At 40.1% G+C, this 20,196-nt stretch overlaps 1 protein-coding gene across 1 annotated transcript in view; it reads right to left on the bottom strand.

Moving 5' to 3' along the window:
* The window catches only part of enpp2 (ectonucleotide pyrophosphatase/phosphodiesterase 2), a 38,144-nt gene that overhangs the window by 5,124 nt on the left and 12,824 nt on the right, over positions 1–20,196 (bottom strand). The window contains exons 5-20 of the mRNA XM_022222153.2: positions 19,654–19,714; positions 19,467–19,564; positions 19,182–19,261; positions 17,932–18,051; positions 17,358–17,413; positions 12,361–12,426; positions 11,631–11,703; positions 11,387–11,495; positions 9,570–9,695; positions 8,934–8,965; positions 8,595–8,722; positions 5,072–5,147; positions 4,658–4,745; positions 4,268–4,437; positions 707–842; positions 280–419 (exon numbers count right to left, since the gene is read on the bottom strand). Of these exons, the coding sequence (XP_022077845.2) occupies positions 280–419; positions 707–842; positions 4,268–4,437; positions 4,658–4,745; positions 5,072–5,147; positions 8,595–8,722; positions 8,934–8,965; positions 9,570–9,695; positions 11,387–11,495; positions 11,631–11,703; positions 12,361–12,426; positions 17,358–17,413; positions 17,932–18,051; positions 19,182–19,261; positions 19,467–19,542 (1,476 nt within the window). The 5' untranslated portion in view covers positions 19,543–19,564; positions 19,654–19,714. The remainder of the gene's footprint in view (positions 1–279; positions 420–706; positions 843–4,267; positions 4,438–4,657; positions 4,746–5,071; positions 5,148–8,594; positions 8,723–8,933; positions 8,966–9,569; positions 9,696–11,386; positions 11,496–11,630; positions 11,704–12,360; positions 12,427–17,357; positions 17,414–17,931; positions 18,052–19,181; positions 19,262–19,466; positions 19,565–19,653; positions 19,715–20,196) is intronic.

Here is a 20,196-nt window from a genome sequence, read left to right as displayed (position 1 = left end):
TTTTTAAATGAGATAAACACACCAATCAGCCACTACATTCTGATCATCGATCATCCTGTTATAATACAATGTTCTGCAGGGAAACCTCGAGTCCTGACATTCATGTGGATGTTTGACATGTACCACAACGCCAAAAAAGTTAACCTATAAATCAGTGACACAGTTTGACTAAGCATTTTCAGACTACAAAGGTTCAAGCTGTTTCTGCAGTTCCTTCTCTATGTAGGGCACAAATGTTCTCTGACAGTTCAAAGGCAAAGAGTGCAGGCTGAGCAGTACCTGTCTGCTAACAGTGTATGATGTCCAGAGGGGCATGGAGAGAGTTTCACTGTAGCCGCTGATGTAGTCACTGTGGTGAAGGATGGAATATTTGGTACGGAAGAGGACAGCAGGTCGGCCGTATGGCAGGTTCCTGCTGTCTGAGAGAGGAAGAGCACAGAGGGACACAACACAGAGGCAGGAATGTAACAAGACACATGTACACAAATAACAAATAAATCAACAGCAACACATGAAAACTAAAATCCACATGATTCATCACGATGCAGTTTCAGTTCCAGAAAGAAAATAAAAAAGATACTGAGAGCAAGTTTACATCGTTTCACTTTTTAAAGTCTGATTAGTTTTATCATCCAAGGCTGGTAGAGCTGTATAAAGAACAGGTCACCTAATAATGACATTTTTAGTGGCTTCATGAAAGACTGACCATCAATAGCTTGCCTCAGTCGGTGGTTTAGCTCCTCCACTTTGTTCTGTAAGAGACAGAGCCAGAGTGACTCCAGGTTATAGCCTCGTACAAGGGTCACTTTCAAACCTCTCTGGCCCCTACTTTTTACACGCAACTGCAAAAAGATCGGAGATTGAAACAATCTCATGCCAGAGATCTACATGGGAATCACAAACACAGTATAGATGAAGTGAGACAGTGCAGGGCAGAGCTGGGTCTAATTCACCTCAATCCAATACTGACATGGTCGAGATTAAGGAGTCTGTAAAATGTGAATGTGAAAAGACAGAAGTGCCAATTTGTCAGCAATTGAACTACAGATTTTAAATGAATGATTTGACTGAAGTGAAAGTGAACTGACTCAGCTCTGCAACAGAAAGCAAAGAGGCAACAAGGTTATTTCAGCTCTGTGTCTTCCTTGAGAATCTTAGCTCTCAAGGAAGACACAGCAAAGACATCAGGTATTGATACATTTTTACAGGTTAAGCAGGCACAAATGATCAAATACTCATGGATGATAGGCCCATGCAGATGACTCTTTTTACATGTTGGTTGTGTAAAAGACGTGTAGCTGTACTGCAATACCAAGAATTCTACAAAACCAAAACCAAAACTCCTTCAGTAGCCTGCTGTGCTGTGTTAGCTGCTAAAATCAATCTCACAGAGCAACACACACAACAAGGCACTAAAACCTAGTCTACTACAAAACTAGGCTATACCAGCTAACCCCAGTATCAGTTTGTTTTACTAATAGTTACGTATTGGTGCTGGGAACAGAGGGAGGGCAGTGGCTTCTTTATGGTGGTCTGACCAAATTTTAGTCAACAAGTAACACAACTGATCTCTGTCTTCTTTTTTTACACAATGTATTCCAATTTAAGTGCACTGCTCACTGATACAGAAATAAAAAAATCTCTTATTTTGTGGTGAGATGACCTGGACTGACACCTCAGCGGGGCAAAATGTTTGGTTAGTATTTTTGGGGTTCCTTGTCTGTATTCTTTATAATAACTGTGCCTGTAACCCTCTAAGGTTGTATTGGAGACATAGTCCAGACAATCTCACCATAGGACATTTTTTCCACTAAGTACTACTGAACAAACTGAATATCAGGACAGTTTCAGCTATCTTGACTGCATTAAGAGAATTTTAATTAAGAGTTCAGCTGAACTCTAAACTTGTTTCTCTTCAAAACCAGGTGTGTACTCAAACTCTAGTGGCAGTCAAAATAGTCAAGTGTTCATATCAGCAAAAAGATCAAATAAATGACCCTTATATTTCACGTTTCTCATCTCAGTCCAAGTACTGACTCCATTCTGAGTCTTTGGATTGGAGATGGTCTTCTTGTTAAGGTGGGAAGTTCCCTATAGTCTCTTCATATCTGTAACATAATGATTAAAAATACTTCTCAAACTGTACAAATATTTTAGGCACTGAAAGTCAGGCAAGCTTCCAAAAGTAATGCCATGGTGCCTTTAAAACAGCACCACCTCTACTTGATGTTGGTGACATCTTAAAGCCAAGCTAAAGGTCTTTTGTGAAAGTAGGCTGTGTCAGTGTCTTCAGTCTCTTCTTTTAGTCCCAGACTGATTCCATGCTGCTGAAATCAAAGCTCTGTGGGGGTCATGCCATCTGATGCAGGACTGCTTGTGCTTCTTGTGGCTGAAGGTAGATGATTCTGGTTCAAAGTCTGATGTCATGCTGCAGAATGAATTTTTGGCCAATCTGGCGCCTTCCTGCTGTTGTTGTGTGATGGATAAGAATTTAAAGTGCCTAAAACGTTTGCACAGTACCCTGCATAAATATGCTTTTGTTGATACTGTACAAAGAGAGTGAGCAGTGCTTCTTTCCATAAGAATCTGATAGTGAAACCTAGGCAAGGGAACAGGACTGTTTGGTCTCTGGCCAGCAACACAATTGGGTTAGTCATACTTTGTAAGGGTCTAATCTGGCCTGGGGGAACCATTTAAGTATGTCAGAATTCTTACTAGACTGTTGTTACACAAGAGGGAGCTGTAACACAAAGAACAACCCTATGGGTCATGATAGACAGGAAACTGTTTGAGAACATGCTGACTTACCAACATTTACAGTTACAGTATTAATATACACTACCCGTCAAAAGTTTGGACACACTTTTTCATTCAGTGCTTCTTATTTAATTATATTATTTTCTACATTGTAGATTAAAACTGAGATTAACACTTTTTTTGTTTGCAACATAATTTCATATGGATTCTTTTATAGTTTTGATGTCTTCAGCATTAATGTACAACATATAAAGTAATTAAATAAAAACCACTGAATGAGAAGTTGTGTCCAAACTTTGACTGGTAGTGTACATCAGCTATAAGCTCAACCAAACGTCATTGTAAAGATGTCTTGCTGCATTGAATCAAAAAGTTGTTTGTGTAATATCATCACCAATTTTATGGAACACAGCATCACTTCTGGAGACTGATTTGTTGATCAGCTTACAGAAGATGCAGCCATCGATACATGAAACAGTACCACATTATACCCATTATTTGTACTCACAAAATAGAGTTTTAGTGAGTTAAACTGGGTCCATTCTTCAACCTACAGATTTATACTGCTATAACAATATAAATTCATTTTGGAGATATGCAGTATTTTTGTAATTTTACTGTACATGCATGGCACACTTCTCCTGTGGAACCAAGGAAACTTTTCTCTGGCAGTTAAAAATAGCCCTAGGGGGTGATCTGGGCAAATTGTTCTACAGTTTTCAGTCTTAACTGAATATATTTACCTGTTTGTTTAAAAGAGCATTCCTGGCACTCAGCAATGAATTTGATGACTGTCTGATCAAAAGCAATTGAACAAGTAGACAAATATTTAGGAAAATCAGATACATGTTGCACTGAACTGAAATAATCGTTAAAGCACACAACATTTTCATGTATCAGTTCACATCTGCAATTTTGACTACTAAATTATCTCTTAATTACACATTTTAAATTATTTACCTACTCTCATCTAGTTACAGTTAACAGGGAGTGTCATGACAGTTAAAAAAGACCAAGATGATTCTGGTTTCACTGTTGTTATTACTCATGTAAGTAAGCTGACAAAACACGGTGTTATAATAATATAATGATGTTAGGACTAAATGCTCTTCATGATTTCAAATTACTGCATAACTGTGACTGAACTCATATAACCCAGTAAATTTAGCTGATTTAACTTTGACCATGAAAATATAACAAGTTGATCCACTAAGCAGCCGGTTCAAAGTGGCTGCTCAGAAACTGATAATACCAAAGTAACTTGTTTATGTGCCTGCTTATAAACTAAACTGCTTCCACCTATTGTCAGTCACTCGTTCAGACCCTGCTCTGTTCAAATGATTCCTTGTGCAAGGAAAACTTTGCTTTGACTTGAGAGACGACTCTGAGTATTAATTTGGAGAAGTCAGGACTCCACTGAAGAATTTTCCTGACACAAGGCAATCTCCTAAAATATGTTTTCCGTTCAGTAAGCCGGGCCCAGGTCTGCCACTGAGTCATCACGGCTGACCTTTTCATCACAGTTGCAGCCCAAGTCATCTGTCAATGAAGGAACGAGACTGACGGCTGTTGGCCTGGAAACCTCCTCTGGCATAGTGGGTTTGTATGGGGGGCTTCTGAGCAGGTGGTTCAGGCTGCCATGAGTTCCATTATTGGGAGCTGGTTTCAGACCCAACAGATCTGAGAGTGAGACAAATCAGTCAGCTAAAACACTAAATGGTAGTAATCACTCATAAACAGCACTTATGTTGTAATTAGCCAATGAACAATCCATGAAAAAATATTTTAACCTCCAAGCATTTAAGAAATTGGAAGATAAATTTGTTTAAAATCAAACACTGGCACTCCCACTCTGACACATTCATTCCAGGTCACAGAAGTATATCGAAACATTCCTTACCACACATGACATTGTAAAGCTCAATGTTTTCAAAGGCTGGAACTTTAGTCTTGAATTTAAATGTAGGTCCATACCCCAAGAAAATAGTCTGAAAATGAAAGTTGATGACACAGATTACATGATTTGTTACAGGAAAATAAAAAAAAGATCTATTTTCTTAATATTCCAGCATCATTTCGTCAACCGTTGAAAATTATATATTAGATTTATGACAATTAGAATGTGCTTTTAATCACTTTGAAATGATTTTTATCTGTATGTGTTTTGTACACACCGTCTATTTGCTTGATACAATGTTATCACTGTGTTAGTTTTACGTCCTAATATTACAGTACCTGTATAAATGATACTACTAATGGATAGTCACTCTTGAAAACTGAACTGTGTAATAGTGAATACGAGTCTTGTCAGTACCTGCATGCTATTGATCTTATTGTCATAGCCATGGTCCCCAGCGAAGCCACAGTGCCTCCTCCCTTCAGGGACTTTCCTGTAATGAAGCATAGATCAGAATATCACTGACATCTCCATGGACTTGTTACAGACTCGGTGTTTAGTGTCATTTCCTTGCTTGCACCATATTTTTGACAGACAGCTTGTATTAATATGGCATAATGAGCAAAATGTCAGGAAATCCATGAGAATTTATTATTAACTGTAAAATGTATGTCTGATTATGTCGAGCTTATCATTATTATTATCAGAATGTATTGCCTGAATACTGGCAATTGGGAAAAGTTTCAGTTGTTTTGAGTAAGGCCGTATGGACAAAAGATAACAACAAATGAAGAAGCACTGCAAAAGTCATAGGTGTTTCTCAAAAAATTCTCAGCAATTTCCAAGCAAGTTCTTGACAAATGCACTGCAAAAACATGTTAGTAACACCGGTACTGCAAAGGTCAAAAATAAACAACCAAGGATTTCATGCACTGCCACTGAGTCGTAGCCCTCAAGTTTGGAATTAACTTGGTATCCTGTTACCATTCATTACTTATACCAAGTCAATGGTTTTACCCACTTTATCCTAGAGAGGGTTGCATTGGGCTGGAACCTGTCCCAGCTGGCATTGGGTGAGAAGCCGGGTATAATCTGGACATGATGACTTTTTTATCACAGCCAGGGTTTTGACCCCTCCTTTACTGCCGCTCTGCTGCAGGTGTGTGTCTCTACTTGCTGCATCGGTGCTGCTGGAGTTCAGCGTGGATGCAGAAGATGCATACCTGCAGCTCATCCACCAGCGGCAATAAAGACCGGCTCCCCACTGCACTCAGTGTCGGAGTCTACTAACTTACTGCCTTGATCAGAGACCACGGTCTGACACTGAAGATGCCAGAGCAGCCTGCCTCCCCTCTCCCCGCAGATGATCCTCTGGATCAAGGACCTGGGAACCCCAAGAAGGCCTCTTGAGAGAGGTCTAGAAGCTGTCTAGATAGGGGACATGGACCCCTGACTGCTCCTGCTGACCAGGCCCCGTTCCCCGAGGAGCATCTGGCGTCTCCCCTGGCCACCGCTGCGCTCTCTGTTGGATACTGTGAGCACCGGCGTGAGGCCCCAGACTGCTGCTCCTCTGAAGCCTGACTACCGTCTGCTCAGTTTGCTCTCACTCTTGGGTTCAAATTCCCCTGTACCGTAAAAATTTATATTTTAGGGTTATCACAAAGAGACAGACACTCACACTTGACCAACAGGTCCGAACCCAGAACCCACTTGTTGTGATGTGGCAGTGCTAACCACTGCATCACTGTGCCTCCCCATGGTATATTATGTCATCATATTTCTGAATTGTGTGGGTAGGTTTATAAAGCAAAGGTTTACAAAAGCGCATTTGTCAAATATTAGTTACCTTTATTTTAACTACTGATAAGTAGCTTTAATTTGTATCTATTTGTGATGTTAGATGTTAATTTAACACAACACTGTGGATATAAAGGTTAGAGATACAAAATGCCTGATTGACGCACTTTCCTTGAACACCAGTTCAACCGAGGATGGCCACACTTTTAGACAACTCAGTTGTCTCCCACAGTTCTCTAATTGCAAAAAAAAAAGTAAATTAATAAAACAAAATTTTATTAAGTGTCCTTTAAAACACTACTTTCACTTATACACCTTTTAGTGTGTGTCTCTGCATGGGTATGTGTGTGTCAAGGGGGTAAAGCCACAAGCATGCTGAAAATGTAAATGACTAGCTGACGGGAGAAATGAGACAAACTCTGTTTCATTTGGTGCGAACAGTTAGTTGGTTTGGGATTTATACCGACATTGACTAATGTATATGTGCCTGTGTGTATGAGAGGGAGAGAGAGTGTGTAAATGATCCAGCACTCTACTCACAGCTCCAGTGCCAACGCTTAGCCCGTCTGTCTACCTGAGCTGCACAAAAACCTCAAAGATCTCTTTCATTTAGCAGCCCTGTATGTGTGTGTGTGTGTGAACTTGACAGACTGTAGCTCTCCCACGGTTCACCAACCAAAACAGCATGCCAGCTATATGCTAGCTGGCTCTTACTAAAAAGAACAGGTACAATACACACACACCATGTTTAGCTGCAGTGGTTTGTTTTCACTCTCAGTCATGATGACATCACAGTTTACTTTGTCACTGAATCACTGCAGTAAGACTTTTCACTGTTCTACATTAGACACCTGTCAGAGGTCATTTTAGCAAGCCATTAACACTTCAGCAGCTGCTCTGAAAATTATGTTCTTTTTTATTACGTGTGTGACTTGGGACAGCACATCGTACAGCTTTTCAGCACTGCATGTGTTAATGATGCATTGATAGCAGTCCGTGTTGGCAAAAGGGGGCTTTTAAGTAATGCAAGATGTGCAGCAAAAAGCTTCACTGATGTGTGGGCTGAGAATCCCACATTCACACTGACTATACACAAAGCAGTTTCTTGGTATATTAAATTGGAACTACGGTACAATTCCATCTCAATCAGCAGACTGACTGCTTCAGATATAACCTGCTGAACTGATGGCTGTTTCAGCACATTATAAGCTGGCACATTGTTTGTACGACCTGTCCAGGGTGTCCTCTGCCTTCACTCTTGCCTTCAAGTCAGTTGGGATAGACTCCAGTCCCTCTGCAACTGAATTGGGACTAAGTGGTGTATAGAGAATGGATAATGGAAGGATGGATGGATGGATGGATGGAGGGATGGATGGATGGATGAATGGATGGACGGAGGGATGGATGGATGGATGGATGGACGGAGGGATGGATGGATGGATGGACGGAGGGATGGATGGATGGATGGACGGAGGGATGGATGGATGGATGGACGGAGGGATGGATGGATGGATGCATGCATGGATGGATGGATGGATGGATCAGTCCATCCATCCATCCATGTGGATGGATGGATGGATGGACTTATGTCAATATATTCAAGCTGTGTGTCATATCCTTTTAGGTCTGTCTGTCTGTCTGTCTATATGTGCTTTATAAATGAGATGGACTTTGACACTGATCATATTTTGTAAATTGTTTGCTGAAGTTTTTTGTCACTCCCTGATAACATTTTTATGAATGAAACTTGCCTACAACAAAACTTAATAGGCAGCCTTGTATAGAAATGCCACTTTCTCTTGAACATCACACAGAAACAATGAATGGTTTGCCCAGTTATGAGGATTTGTTGAATCCGTCTTGGAATATTTGTACAAACAGACCTCACAGGAAAAAAATCAGACAGCTCTAGAATATGAATTGGGGTGTTTCTGTGCATACTGAAGCAGTCTAGTCTATTTCCATGTATCTCTACAAATGTCCTGCTTAACTTCTAAACACAGATTTCATCTACACTACCAGTCAAAAGGTTGGACACACGTTCTCATTCAGTGCTTTTTATTTATTTGTATTGTTTTCTACATTGTAGATCTACATTGTAGGTGTGCATTAGTATACATGTGCAGCAGTGCTGGTACTGTACCTGGCAATGTGCCACTTCCTCTCAACCAGCAGGTGAATCTCTTCAATGCGTCGATTGTTGGCATAATGCAGTCTCTTAGGTAGATGCTGTTTCAAGTAGGGCTTAAAGTGCTGGTCTGTTTTCTTACACTGGAAAAAAAAATACAATCATTGGTATGCTGATTTTAGAAGGGCCAATACCAGAGGTTGCCATACACATCACCATTCAGTATTTCAAGTTCCACCTTACTTGAGCTACAATAGCATAATTGGATTCTTCTTAAAATGTACAACATTATACATTTTATTATTCACACAGTTTACATTTCCCTCAAACTCTTTCAGGAACCTCAGTACTCACTGTTAAATTTGCAACAACAGTCTTAGGGTCATCTGAAAACAACAACAACAACAACAATGGATTAGAGCAGTGAAACCGGCCCCAAAATATTTATTATTCCTTGCAAGTTACATCAGGCCTGATCAAAATAAAATAAGATGCTGTATTGTGTATTTTAACTGTTCACTTTCAGTGCTAATGTGTTATGAAATGTGACATCTACTGTATCAGTTAATTGAACAAATGAAACAACAAATACCACTGATTTCCATCTATCTGCTATACTCATGTTTTCCTGTAGAGGGCTAACACAGAGTCAAACTCAGGACCGACTAGCTGAGGCAACAGTGCCAACCACTGCTCTACTGCTCCTACCTTTAATCTGACAAAACAATGTTTCTGGTCACAGCCACAGTACTGGATGGACTGTGCACAGTACAGAGATCAGGTCAGGGACTTTTCAGGCTTTAAATTATTGTATCATGTTTGTAGGTTAAGGTGTAACAAACCAGAGGCTGACACTACACTGAGGTCTGTGTGAATAAGTGAGGACAGCATTCCTGTATAATGTCTCTCAACTGAAACTGAGAGAAACACAATAAAGAAACCAAACAAGCAAAAAAATAAAAGATTTAAAAAAATCTCTTGGTTTCTCACATTTAGGGTTGTTGGGGTATCTGGAACGTATTCTGCCAAGGGACCCAGGGATGAGGATGATGTCATCAACACTGGTCATATAGTTACTGAGGAACTCGGTGCGATCACAGTGGGCCTCTTCCATACCTGAGAACACAGCAAAATGAGTTGGACTGTGTGCAAGTGACTGGTGAAACCTAAAATTAGTGTCGGGTTCCAATAGCTGGTTCTATTTTGGATCTGGTTCCAAATAAGCAAAATACCCAGAATTGTTAAACTCTAACCAGTCTCCTGTGGAACCTTTTATTTCCCTGGTTCTTTTGCAGTCGAAAAGGTGTTTTTGACACACACATATAGCTGATAACAGCTGTTTGAGGGTGAAGACACATCACTCGGAAATATCACTTTACAACTGCCAGTGAACTTAGTTTTTGTATTTTAACCAACTGGGACTCTGCAGAGTCAGTCAACTGATTGCATCACTTTAAAAACAACAGTCACTACAGCTACTGTTTGCCACCATTGGTTAGGCTCACTTTGTAGTTGCTAATATTAAGTAATTCAATAGCTATCCGTAAAAATTGCAGTATTTATGACTTTAAGTTATTTTAAACTTGAATAAATCACATACACCACTGACAGGTGAAGTGAATAACATTGATCATCTTGTTATGATGTTGTGCTTGGAAACCTTGAGTCCTGACATTCATGTGGATGTTTGACATGTACCACCCACCTAAACATTGCCACTTAGAACCACAAGACGAAGAAACAGCTTCTTCCCCAAAGCTGTCAGGTTGTTGAACTGTAGCAGGTCTCTGTAGACTCTGTTTTCGATCATCACCACCTCTCCCAGCAAACACACATGCATGGACACATCCCCACATGCACACACAAGCATACACACACACGCACACATACATGCACACACGCAAACAGGCACACACATTCACACACACACTGCACTACTGCTCTTTATTTACTTACCTACTAAGAAACGGTCAATCGCTACCTCGGAGCCAACTGATGGTCTCATTGCACATCTATTTATTTTGTAGGTTGTATATATTAGTAGTGTCTTTTTATACTTATATTTTCTTTTTATGGAAGTGTTTTATATTGTCTTTATGGCTGAAACCGGCACCAGGGTCCAATTTCGTATTGTTGCATGTGCAAATGTGGAATGATATGACAATAAAGAACCTTTGACCTTTGACCTTGACTTAATCAACTCCCAACCTCCATGGCAATATCAGTTCTTGATGCCAGTTTCTACCTTCAGCAGTACAATGCACCCCAACACACCACAAAAACTGCTCAGGAGTGGCCCAGGGAACATGACAGAGTTAAGCTGTTCACCTGGGTTACACACTTCTCAGATCCAAATCTTATCGAGCATCTGTGGGATGTTCTAGGAAAAGCCTGATCTAGGTAGGTCCCACCCTACAACCTACAGGACCCACAGAATTCACTGCCACCATCCCAGTGCCACAGGAAATCCCCAGAGGTCCTGTGTCCACAAAGCACTGGGTCAGAGGAGCTTTAGCATCATAAAGGAGACCAACACAATATTAGCAAGGTAGTCATAATATTTTGCCTGATCGGTGTATGCTACAAGTAAAAAAAGAAGCTGGAAATAATTTTAAATGGTATTGAAGGGGATTAGGATGTGGTAAAATGCCATTCAACCACGACATTAATGAAGTAATGTTCTTCTGTGCAAGCCCTTTTGCTTAGTTTGCTTCACTGAAGCTGCTACATGGACTGAGCACATGTGATTCTCCAGCATGATAATTTAATACCAGTGCATGTGTTTGTACTGGCGTATGTTTCTGTACCATGATCCCCCACCAGGATGATGTTGACACAGCGGTGCAGCTTCATCTGCTTAAGCCCATCCATGAGCTGGCCAACGATTCTGTCAATCATCCTCAGAGGGTTGTTCAGCTGGAACACAAAGGCAGTCGTGAGCTTCAAAATACACCTTGAGTCTTTGCATTTGATTTGAGTGATTTGCTAAGTGCTTTCCACACACATGCCACATTATACACATATGAGCACATGCAGATACACAGTACTCACTTCTATGCTTAGGGGCCCCACTCTGTGTCCATATGTGTCTGGTTGTTCAGAGTGCATGGCGTAGACATAGGGCCTGGAACAAGAGGCAAGTCAAACTAGAGATGTGTTCATTGTACCCTTTGCCATAGCAAGTGAAATAGCTTTAGCAAAAGATTGTTTGTTTTTGAACCAATGGCAATAGCCTGGCAGAGTTTTGGTACACATAGCAACACATTATTCTTTTAAACATTTTACTTGGTAAAAAAGATGCTTTCTATTGTTCTTTTGTACCAAGTGGAAATTTTAATAAAGGAATTCTGATTTAAATACATAAAAAAGTGTTAAAGTTAAGGGTAGCTACCTTTTATGCTACGGCATTATTTAAGATTCAATTTTGTCAGTTTTGTCTAATTTATGTGGTAGGTTAGTAGTTAATAATAATCCATTGAAATACTACAATTTCAATGGAAGGGTTGGGTGGTAGTCTATTTTAATATAAAGTAATGATAGAAAAATACCTTGTGGTATTACCACCTACACTCCAAAAAAGCAGTAATAATGATACATCACAGGAGAACAGCATAACTTAAAAGTAGTAGGATGACTGTAAAAGTTGTAGTGGTACTCATGGCGTTAAAGTAACAGCAGGTGATAAAAGTAGTAGTAACAATATCTACAGAAAATAAGAATGAAGAACAAGACAGAAGGTAAATGTGAAACAGACAAAAACAAAAAGTAAAACTGAATTCACCTCTCTCCTTCAGGGAGGTGGAGCCACTGCAGCATAGTAAGTATCCTCCTCTCCAAAGGGATGGTACTGCAACACATACACACAATGAAAGACCGTGCTGTATAATACTTGAAGAAAACCATGTGTGCACCAGCAATCATTAAATGTATCCTAGAGTAAACTGAAAGACATGAAGCAAAGGATAAACCAGGTCATCCAAGGATTTTTTTTTTTGGCATTTTTGTATTTTTGACTTTATAGACCAAAACTGAATATATTCAAACTATGAAACAACACACATGGAATTATGAAGTAAACAAACATCTAAACAAATACTTTTCATCTTGTTTATGATTCTTCAAAATAACCACCTTTGGACAGCAGCTCTGCATACTCTTTATTCTCCAAACATGTTCAGGAGGTGTCTTGAAGGACTTCCCACTTATGCTGACTTGTCAGCTGGTTTTCCTTCTTTCTGTGCTCTAGCTCATTTCAAGCCATCTCATTTGGATCTAGGTTAGTGATTGCATGGACCAGATCATCTGAAGCACCACTTCATCACTCTGCTTCCTGCCCTATGGTCCCACTAACCTCAAACTAGATGGTGTGTCGCTGCAGAATGTTGTGGTGGTCATATTGGTTAAGCGCTGCCTTTGAAGAACTGTTCAGCTGTTTCACCAACAAAGCAGTAACACAGTCTCCTCCCAGCAGCTGATGCTAAGATTTTAAAATTTTATTTGCTGCTTCAACTCTTGCATGCACTGATGTGAGCTCTAATCTAAGGTGCTGTTAATTGTTGATTTCTAAGGTTAAGACTCTAATGAACCTTTCTTTTACACCAGATAGAACTTGTGGACGGTCCTCATGAGAGCTAGTTTCATCAGTGTTTGATGGTTTTTGTAATTGCACTTGCCATATCATAGATTACTACAGCAGTCTACTAGCGCTATTTGCTGTATACAACTGATGGTGTAAAATGATGAAAGGCTTACTGTTAACTGAAAACTAAAGACCTCATGAAGCAATCATCAAGACAAACAGGGAGGAAAGTTATGTCTTAAGGTTTTATCTGCACTGTGAAAAATAGTAAAAAATAAAGAAAAATCCATGAATGAGTAGATGAGTTCAAACTTTTGACTAACACCAACAGACTCAAACTCTGGTACCCTGCTGGCCTTCTGAATCATTAAACCGCTAAACTTCAAATTGTTCCTTTAACTCTCAGAGAGTCTCATTAAATTGAGGGTTGTACAGTAAAACAAATTTAAAGCCCTCTTGCTGTTTAAAGTGCCTCAGATTAGAGGCTGCCTGTGTGCTTTCTGTGTAGTGATGAGGCCACCAACCAAGCTGCTGGCTGTCATACAGTCCACAGCTGTCAACCATCAAGCCCAGTGAATGGGGCTTGATGTATGAGGCATGGTGGTAGGGGGCCGTAGGGGAACACGAAGGTGTGGTCACACTGCTTAAACACTTGACAGCAGGCGTATCTCACCATGTCTGCTCTTTTTTGTGCTTTTGTCTATGTTCACACTTTCAACTCCATTTTCCCTCCTCCTGTGCGTTTTATATACTCACCCTCTCTTTTTCTCTCTTTTTTTCTGTACCTCCCTTTTCTCTGCCTACGGGCAGCTTCCCAAAAAGCTGAACCCAACACAGACCTTCAACCAGTCAGCCAGTCATTTAGCAACAATCCCTGGTCCCCACTACCATGCCAATGCCCATAGTGGTCCTATATGACCAAACGATGTAATGTGTTGTTTAAAACGTCTTTTTCTGACACACAGAAATGTCAGCAGAGACTTCCACTCTCTGTCATATGTACACTCATGTCTCTTTGTCAGACACCTCTGTCAGTGCCAAGTGTAAGAAAAGCAATGTAAACCACACTTTGACCCCCACGGTTCTATGGAGTGGCACGTCTGCGACCCTGGTTCACAGAGGAATCCAGCACAGTGTAAACAGGCCCATTTGCACAAATTGCTGTAAAAACAGCCCAGCACCATCCCACTGCCGAGATGTACCTCCCACTCCATAAAAGCCGTCTCTGTGCTGATAAATGTGGGCTCCTTTGTGTCCCACATAGGCTATAAGTCTAGCAGTCCAAATGCTCAGCAGGGACATGAACAGACATGTTCTAATGACTTGGACAACTTTCGAAACCAAATAATTTACGACACATTAACACCAAACATGTTTATTTTAAACTCTGGAAGGTTTTCGCTTTGATTGGGCAGGTGAGAAATAATGCCAAACGATCATTAGGGCTCGAAGTAATATAAGTGGTATGCAGCTCAGTTGATTATCACTATAAGTGTGGACATACAGTGCCTTGTGAAAGTATTCGGCCCCCTTGAACTTTTCAACCTTTCGCCACATTTCAGGCTTCAAACATAAAGATATGAAATTTTTTGTCAAGAATCAACAACAATTGGGACACAATCGTGAAGTGGAACGAAATTTATTGGATATTTTAAACTTTTTTAACAAATAAAAACCTGAAAAGTGGGGCGTGCAATATTATTCGGCCCCCTTGCATTAATACTTTGTAGCGCCACCTTTTGCTGCAATTACAGTTGCAAGTCGCTTGGGGTATGTCTCTATCAGTTTTGCACATCGAGAGACTGAAATTCTTGCCCATTCTTCCTTGCAAAACAGCTCGAGCTCAGTGAGGTTGGATGGAGAGCGTTTGTGAACAGCAGTCTTCAGCTCTGCCCACAGATTCTCCATTGGATTCAGGTCTGGACTTTGACTTGGCCATTCTAACACCTGGATACGTTTATTTGTGAACCATTCCATTGTAGATTTGGCTTTATGTTTTGGATCATTGTCCTGTTGGAAGATAAATCTCCGTCCCAGTCTCAGGTCTTTTGCAGACTCCAACAGGTTTTCTTCCAGAATGCTCCTGTATTTGGCTCCATTCATCTTCCATCAATTTTAACCATCTAAAACCATATAAAATATAAAATATCCAAAATATAAAATATCCAAACCATGAGGCTGCCGCCACCATGTTTGACAGTGGGGATGGTGTGTTCAGGGTGATGAGCTGTGCTGCTTTTACGCCAAACATATCGTTTTGCATTGTGGCCAAAAAGTTGGATTTTGGTTTCATCTGACCAGAGCACCTTCTTCCACATGTTTGGTGTGTCTCCCAGGTGGCTTGTGGCAAACTTTAAACGAGACTTTTTATGGATATCTTTGAGAAATGGCTTTCTTCTTGCCACTCTTCCATAAAGGCCAGATTTGTGCAGTGTACGACTGATTGTTGTCCTATGGACAGACTCTCCCACCTCAGCTGTAGATCTCTGCAGTTCATCCAGAGTGATCATGGGCCTCTTGGCTGCATCTCTGATCAGTCTTCTCCTTGTTCCAGGTGAAAGTTTAGAGGGACGGCCGGGTCTTGGTAGATTTGCAGTGGTCTGATACTCCTTCCATTTCAATATGATTGCTTGCACAGCGCTCCTTGAGATGTTTAAAGCCTGGGAAATCTTTTTGTATCCAAATCCGGCTTTAAACTTCTCCACAACAGTATCTCGGACCTGCCTGGTGTGTTCCTTGGTCTTCATGATGCTCTCTGCACTTTAAACAGAACCCTGAGACTATCACAGAGCAGGTGCATTTATACGGAGACTTGATTACACACAGGTGGATTCTATTTATCATCATCAGTCATTTAGGACAACATTGGATCATTCAGAGATCCTCACTGAACTTCTGGAGTGAGTTTGCTGCACTGAAAGTAAAGGGGCCGAATAATATTGCACACCCCACTTTTCACTTTTTTATTTGTTAAAAAAGTATAAAATATCCAATAAGTTTCGTTCCACTTGACGATTGTGTCCCAAATGTGGTTGATTCTTGACAAAAAATTAAAATTTTATATCTTTATGTTTGAAGCCTGAAATGTGGCGAAAGGTTGAAAAGTTCAAGGGGGCCGAATACTTTCACAAGGCACTGTACCAGTCAAAAACATCTACTCATTTAAGGGTTTTCCTTAATTTTTACTACTTCATAAAATGTAGAAAAAATTGAAGACATCCAAATATCACCACATTACTCCATCTGTTAACTCCATCCATCATGGCACAAATGGAATAGTGCAAGAAACAAAAAAATGTTTAACAAACCAACATATGTTTCTTATTTTAGATTCCTCAAAGTATCCACTGTTTGTCTTAGTGACAGCTTCACATAATGTTGGTAATATGTTAACCAGCTTTCACCTGGAATGGCCTTCTATAAACAGGTGTAGAAGAAAAGCACCCAACAAGTGCTCAGCATACGTGGAAACTATTTCAAGACCCCTGGAGAAGGTCCAGGTGATGACCTCATGAGCCTGGTTGAGAGAATGAGTGAGCAAAGCGGGTATTGAAGCAAAAGGTGGTTACTTTGAAATTAAAATTTAAAACATATTTTGTGTTGTTCACCAGATTATTCCATATGTGGTATTTAATAGTTTTGATCCCTTTACTTTGGCTCTACACTGTAGGCAACAGTAAAAATAAAGTGAAACTCTTGGCTTTATTGGTACAAAGAGATCTGGTCAGCAGCAAGAGTTATCAAATGTGGCTATTTGAGCTAGCAAAATATACCAAAGGATTCACATTCAAACTACAGTAGTTAGTTCAAATGTAGCAAGAGACAAAGGTAAGGTAGAAAATCCACATATTGCTTCAAGTAAAGATGGAAACACAACAGATCTGGTTCACTAAAAATTATTTGAAGTGGGGATGGTATATTAATACAGAAGTTTAGATAGTCATGCTTTTGGACTTTTAACGTGAATCAATAAATACAGATTGAATAGCACTGGGAATTATTTTTCTATGGAAAGCCTTGACTGTCCTAAACTCTAGGGTTACTTCGCTGTAGACAGTATTTTATCAGCACACAGTTTCAAGGGTGTGTGTGTGTGTGTGTGTGTGTGTGTGTGTGTGTGTGTGTGTGTGTGTGTGTGTGTGTGTGTGTGTGTGTGTGTGTGTGTGTGTGTGTGTGTGTGTGTGTGTCTGCTGACTTACACGGGCCAGAAGAAGGTGGCAGCCTTCACTCCTTGCTTGAGTGCTGTGATCCAGATCTAGACAAACAGTGCAGTCTCATTATTTTATCAGGCTGACACAGTTTATTAGGATACTGCTGGAGCATTACCCTGGACACAAACAATAACATGAAAGTGAGGAAACCAAGGTCATGGTACGCTAGGGTACGCTGAGAAGAATATCTGTGTGTTGGTGGGAAGAAACTAAGTTCTGTTCCTGCAATAAATACAAAACCATAGTAGGTTGGTGGAACTCGTCAAGTATTTTGAAAGATATTGGTAGAGCCTTGTTATTTAGCAATGCATCCTGACTTAATATTCTGACCAAATTGTGTATTCTAGTCCGAGTTTGTTCTTTGAGTAAATCCATAAAAGCTGAGAATTCTGGAATTGGTCTTTTTAGAACAAAGACTGATCTCAGCCCAGCTTCCATTTATCACATATTAATATCTACTGTTAATGTGGATAGTAAAGCGGACTATATTGGTTTGTTGGACCTGAGTCCCACTGTAGGTGCTTCACATGGAAAGTCCCTCCTGTTTCCTCGTACTACTTACTGGTTGTCCTCCCCACCAGCGGTGATTGAGTTTTTCTCGGCTTCTCAGGGTGAAGGTTGCATCAAACACCGGGTCATACATAGAGTTTCCAACGATACCATGAGACTCTGGGTACAGACCCTGAGAAAGATTCAAAATTATTAGGCTGGTAATGTTGTACTCGATTATTTCTATATCCTGTGTCCCCCCCAAAATATGTGACTGACATTCATACTTTCAGTGTAATTAGTAGTCATTTTACAGCATGTTTGAGGTTCATGTACTTAACTCGATTAGATTATCATATCTGTAATTCTCCTGAACGACATTTCTCAGGGAGACTTTGTACAATGTATTCCACTACATATATTTAGCAGCAACAAGCATTATTTTTACTGGAAATTTGACATTCGAAACTAGTTAGGAAGACAAGTAAGCTAAGGTTCAATTGTATGTCATCAAACTTAGCTCAGGTTTCATCAGTCTAGGCTTCACTTAGAGCTTAAGTCTGATGTTAGAATGCTATACCTGTCGATAATACAGAGTTGCCAACTCTCACTTATTTGGCTTGAGCTATTCTTAGGCTGTCTCATGCTCTCACGCTGCCCAAACCAATCTGACTCCAAATTAGAGGAAAGCTCCTATTTTATGAAAAAAAAGTAAGGCTGAACCTCAAGCTCTGTTTCACATTTCAGCCACAATATTGGTCCAAAAACAATACAGCAAGTACAAAAAAAGACAGGCATGAGTGAGGCAAATACACTGACTTCTCCAAGACCCTAAAACACCTTCTATGTATGTCGTGTTTTGCATCTATGGCCAGTTGGAATGTACATGAAAATACAATGTCAGACTGAATCTGTAACAGTGACAAAGATACATGGAATGAATGCAATCTGGGTTTTGCCAAAACAAATGCTAACAGGACCTGAGGTTTTGCTTGATGTTTATAGTTGTTTGTAAGAGCGTCCCCAATATGAACATTTTCAAAAAGAGAGAATCAGGAGTACATCAGCGGTTTGTTCAGGAAATTATGAATAAAGTCATGAAAACATCTGCTAAAACATACAGCATAGGTAAGGTAATGTCTATTACTTGTCAGATTAATTATTGCCTTTTGGGAGTTTGTGCTTCACGAATATTAACTTTTTCCCACCGAAGTACAGTAAAATGTGAGGGGGACAAGCTTTTGTAATAAGTTGCTGACAGTGACAATAACACCATATGGTATAGTCTTAAATAGTGAAGAAAAAACAAGTGGCATGACCTACTGTAGCCAGTGAGTAAAGGTTGGGGAAGGTTTTGGAGGGGTAAACAGGCCTCATGTAGGGAGCATGGGTTCCACATGTTCCTGAACAGGGCAGAAAAAAAGTCATAGATTAGTGCAGAGTGATTCACTAGTGGTACAGAATCCACTAAACGTTGTCTGTTTTTGCCCACGGCTCCATAAATCACCACAAAGCACCACATCAACATCCTCTCCACTTCCTACCACTGACAGGGTGGCACTAACACTAAATCCTGCATCTAATTAATCCCTTCCATGCAGGTCTTACTGAGTTTCTCGATGTTGGGTATGACAGAGCTCCCTCTCTTCACATATGAAGCTCTAAATCCATCCACTGACAGCATGATGAGTGGTGGACGCACAAACCTGCACATGTACCATTAGAGAAAAAACATGCATGAAATCAAATGTGGTTAACCTTGTTCAGTCCTCTTGTCTTTAAGATTTAAACTTACCCAGCAGGACATTCTGCAGTCTTGATGTCCTCACATTCGTCCTGCAGCCACGAAGTGTCTCCTTAAGGAACATGATCAGAGAGGTTAAGAGATAAAGTGACCACAGTAAGCTATGTTTACACACATACTGTACTAAAGAACCATCCTGAGATAGTTGTACTTCACCTACCACTACTACTACTACTACTTCATACTTCTACTTCAATATATCTCAGAGAATGTAAATGTAGAAACAACACATTGTTAAAGATTAGACTAATTTCTCACAACTTTAACGGGTTGCGACCAAAAAAACAGCCATCTACTTGTGTCCTCAGAAGTTCCAGTTGTTATCAGTGTTACCAAAAAGAGACAATATTTCCTTCTAAACTTAAATGTTTAACTCACTTTAGGCCTGTGGAGGTAAAGCTACCCTAGAGATCAAAATTGAGAAAATGAATACCTAGCTATTGCTAACTATCAGTCATAGGGCTAGACCTTCTGTATAATAACTGCTTATACTGCAGATACTAAGTAAATTTAGCTGATAATACTTTCACACTA

The sequence above is a fragment of the Acanthochromis polyacanthus genome, chromosome 12, assembly GCF_021347895.1.
Source record: "Acanthochromis polyacanthus isolate Apoly-LR-REF ecotype Palm Island chromosome 12, KAUST_Apoly_ChrSc, whole genome shotgun sequence".
In the NCBI taxonomy this organism is placed as follows: Eukaryota; Metazoa; Chordata; class Actinopteri; family Pomacentridae; genus Acanthochromis; species Acanthochromis polyacanthus.
Note: the sequence above shows the minus strand (reverse complement) of the source record. Positions and strands in the feature narration are given on the sequence as shown.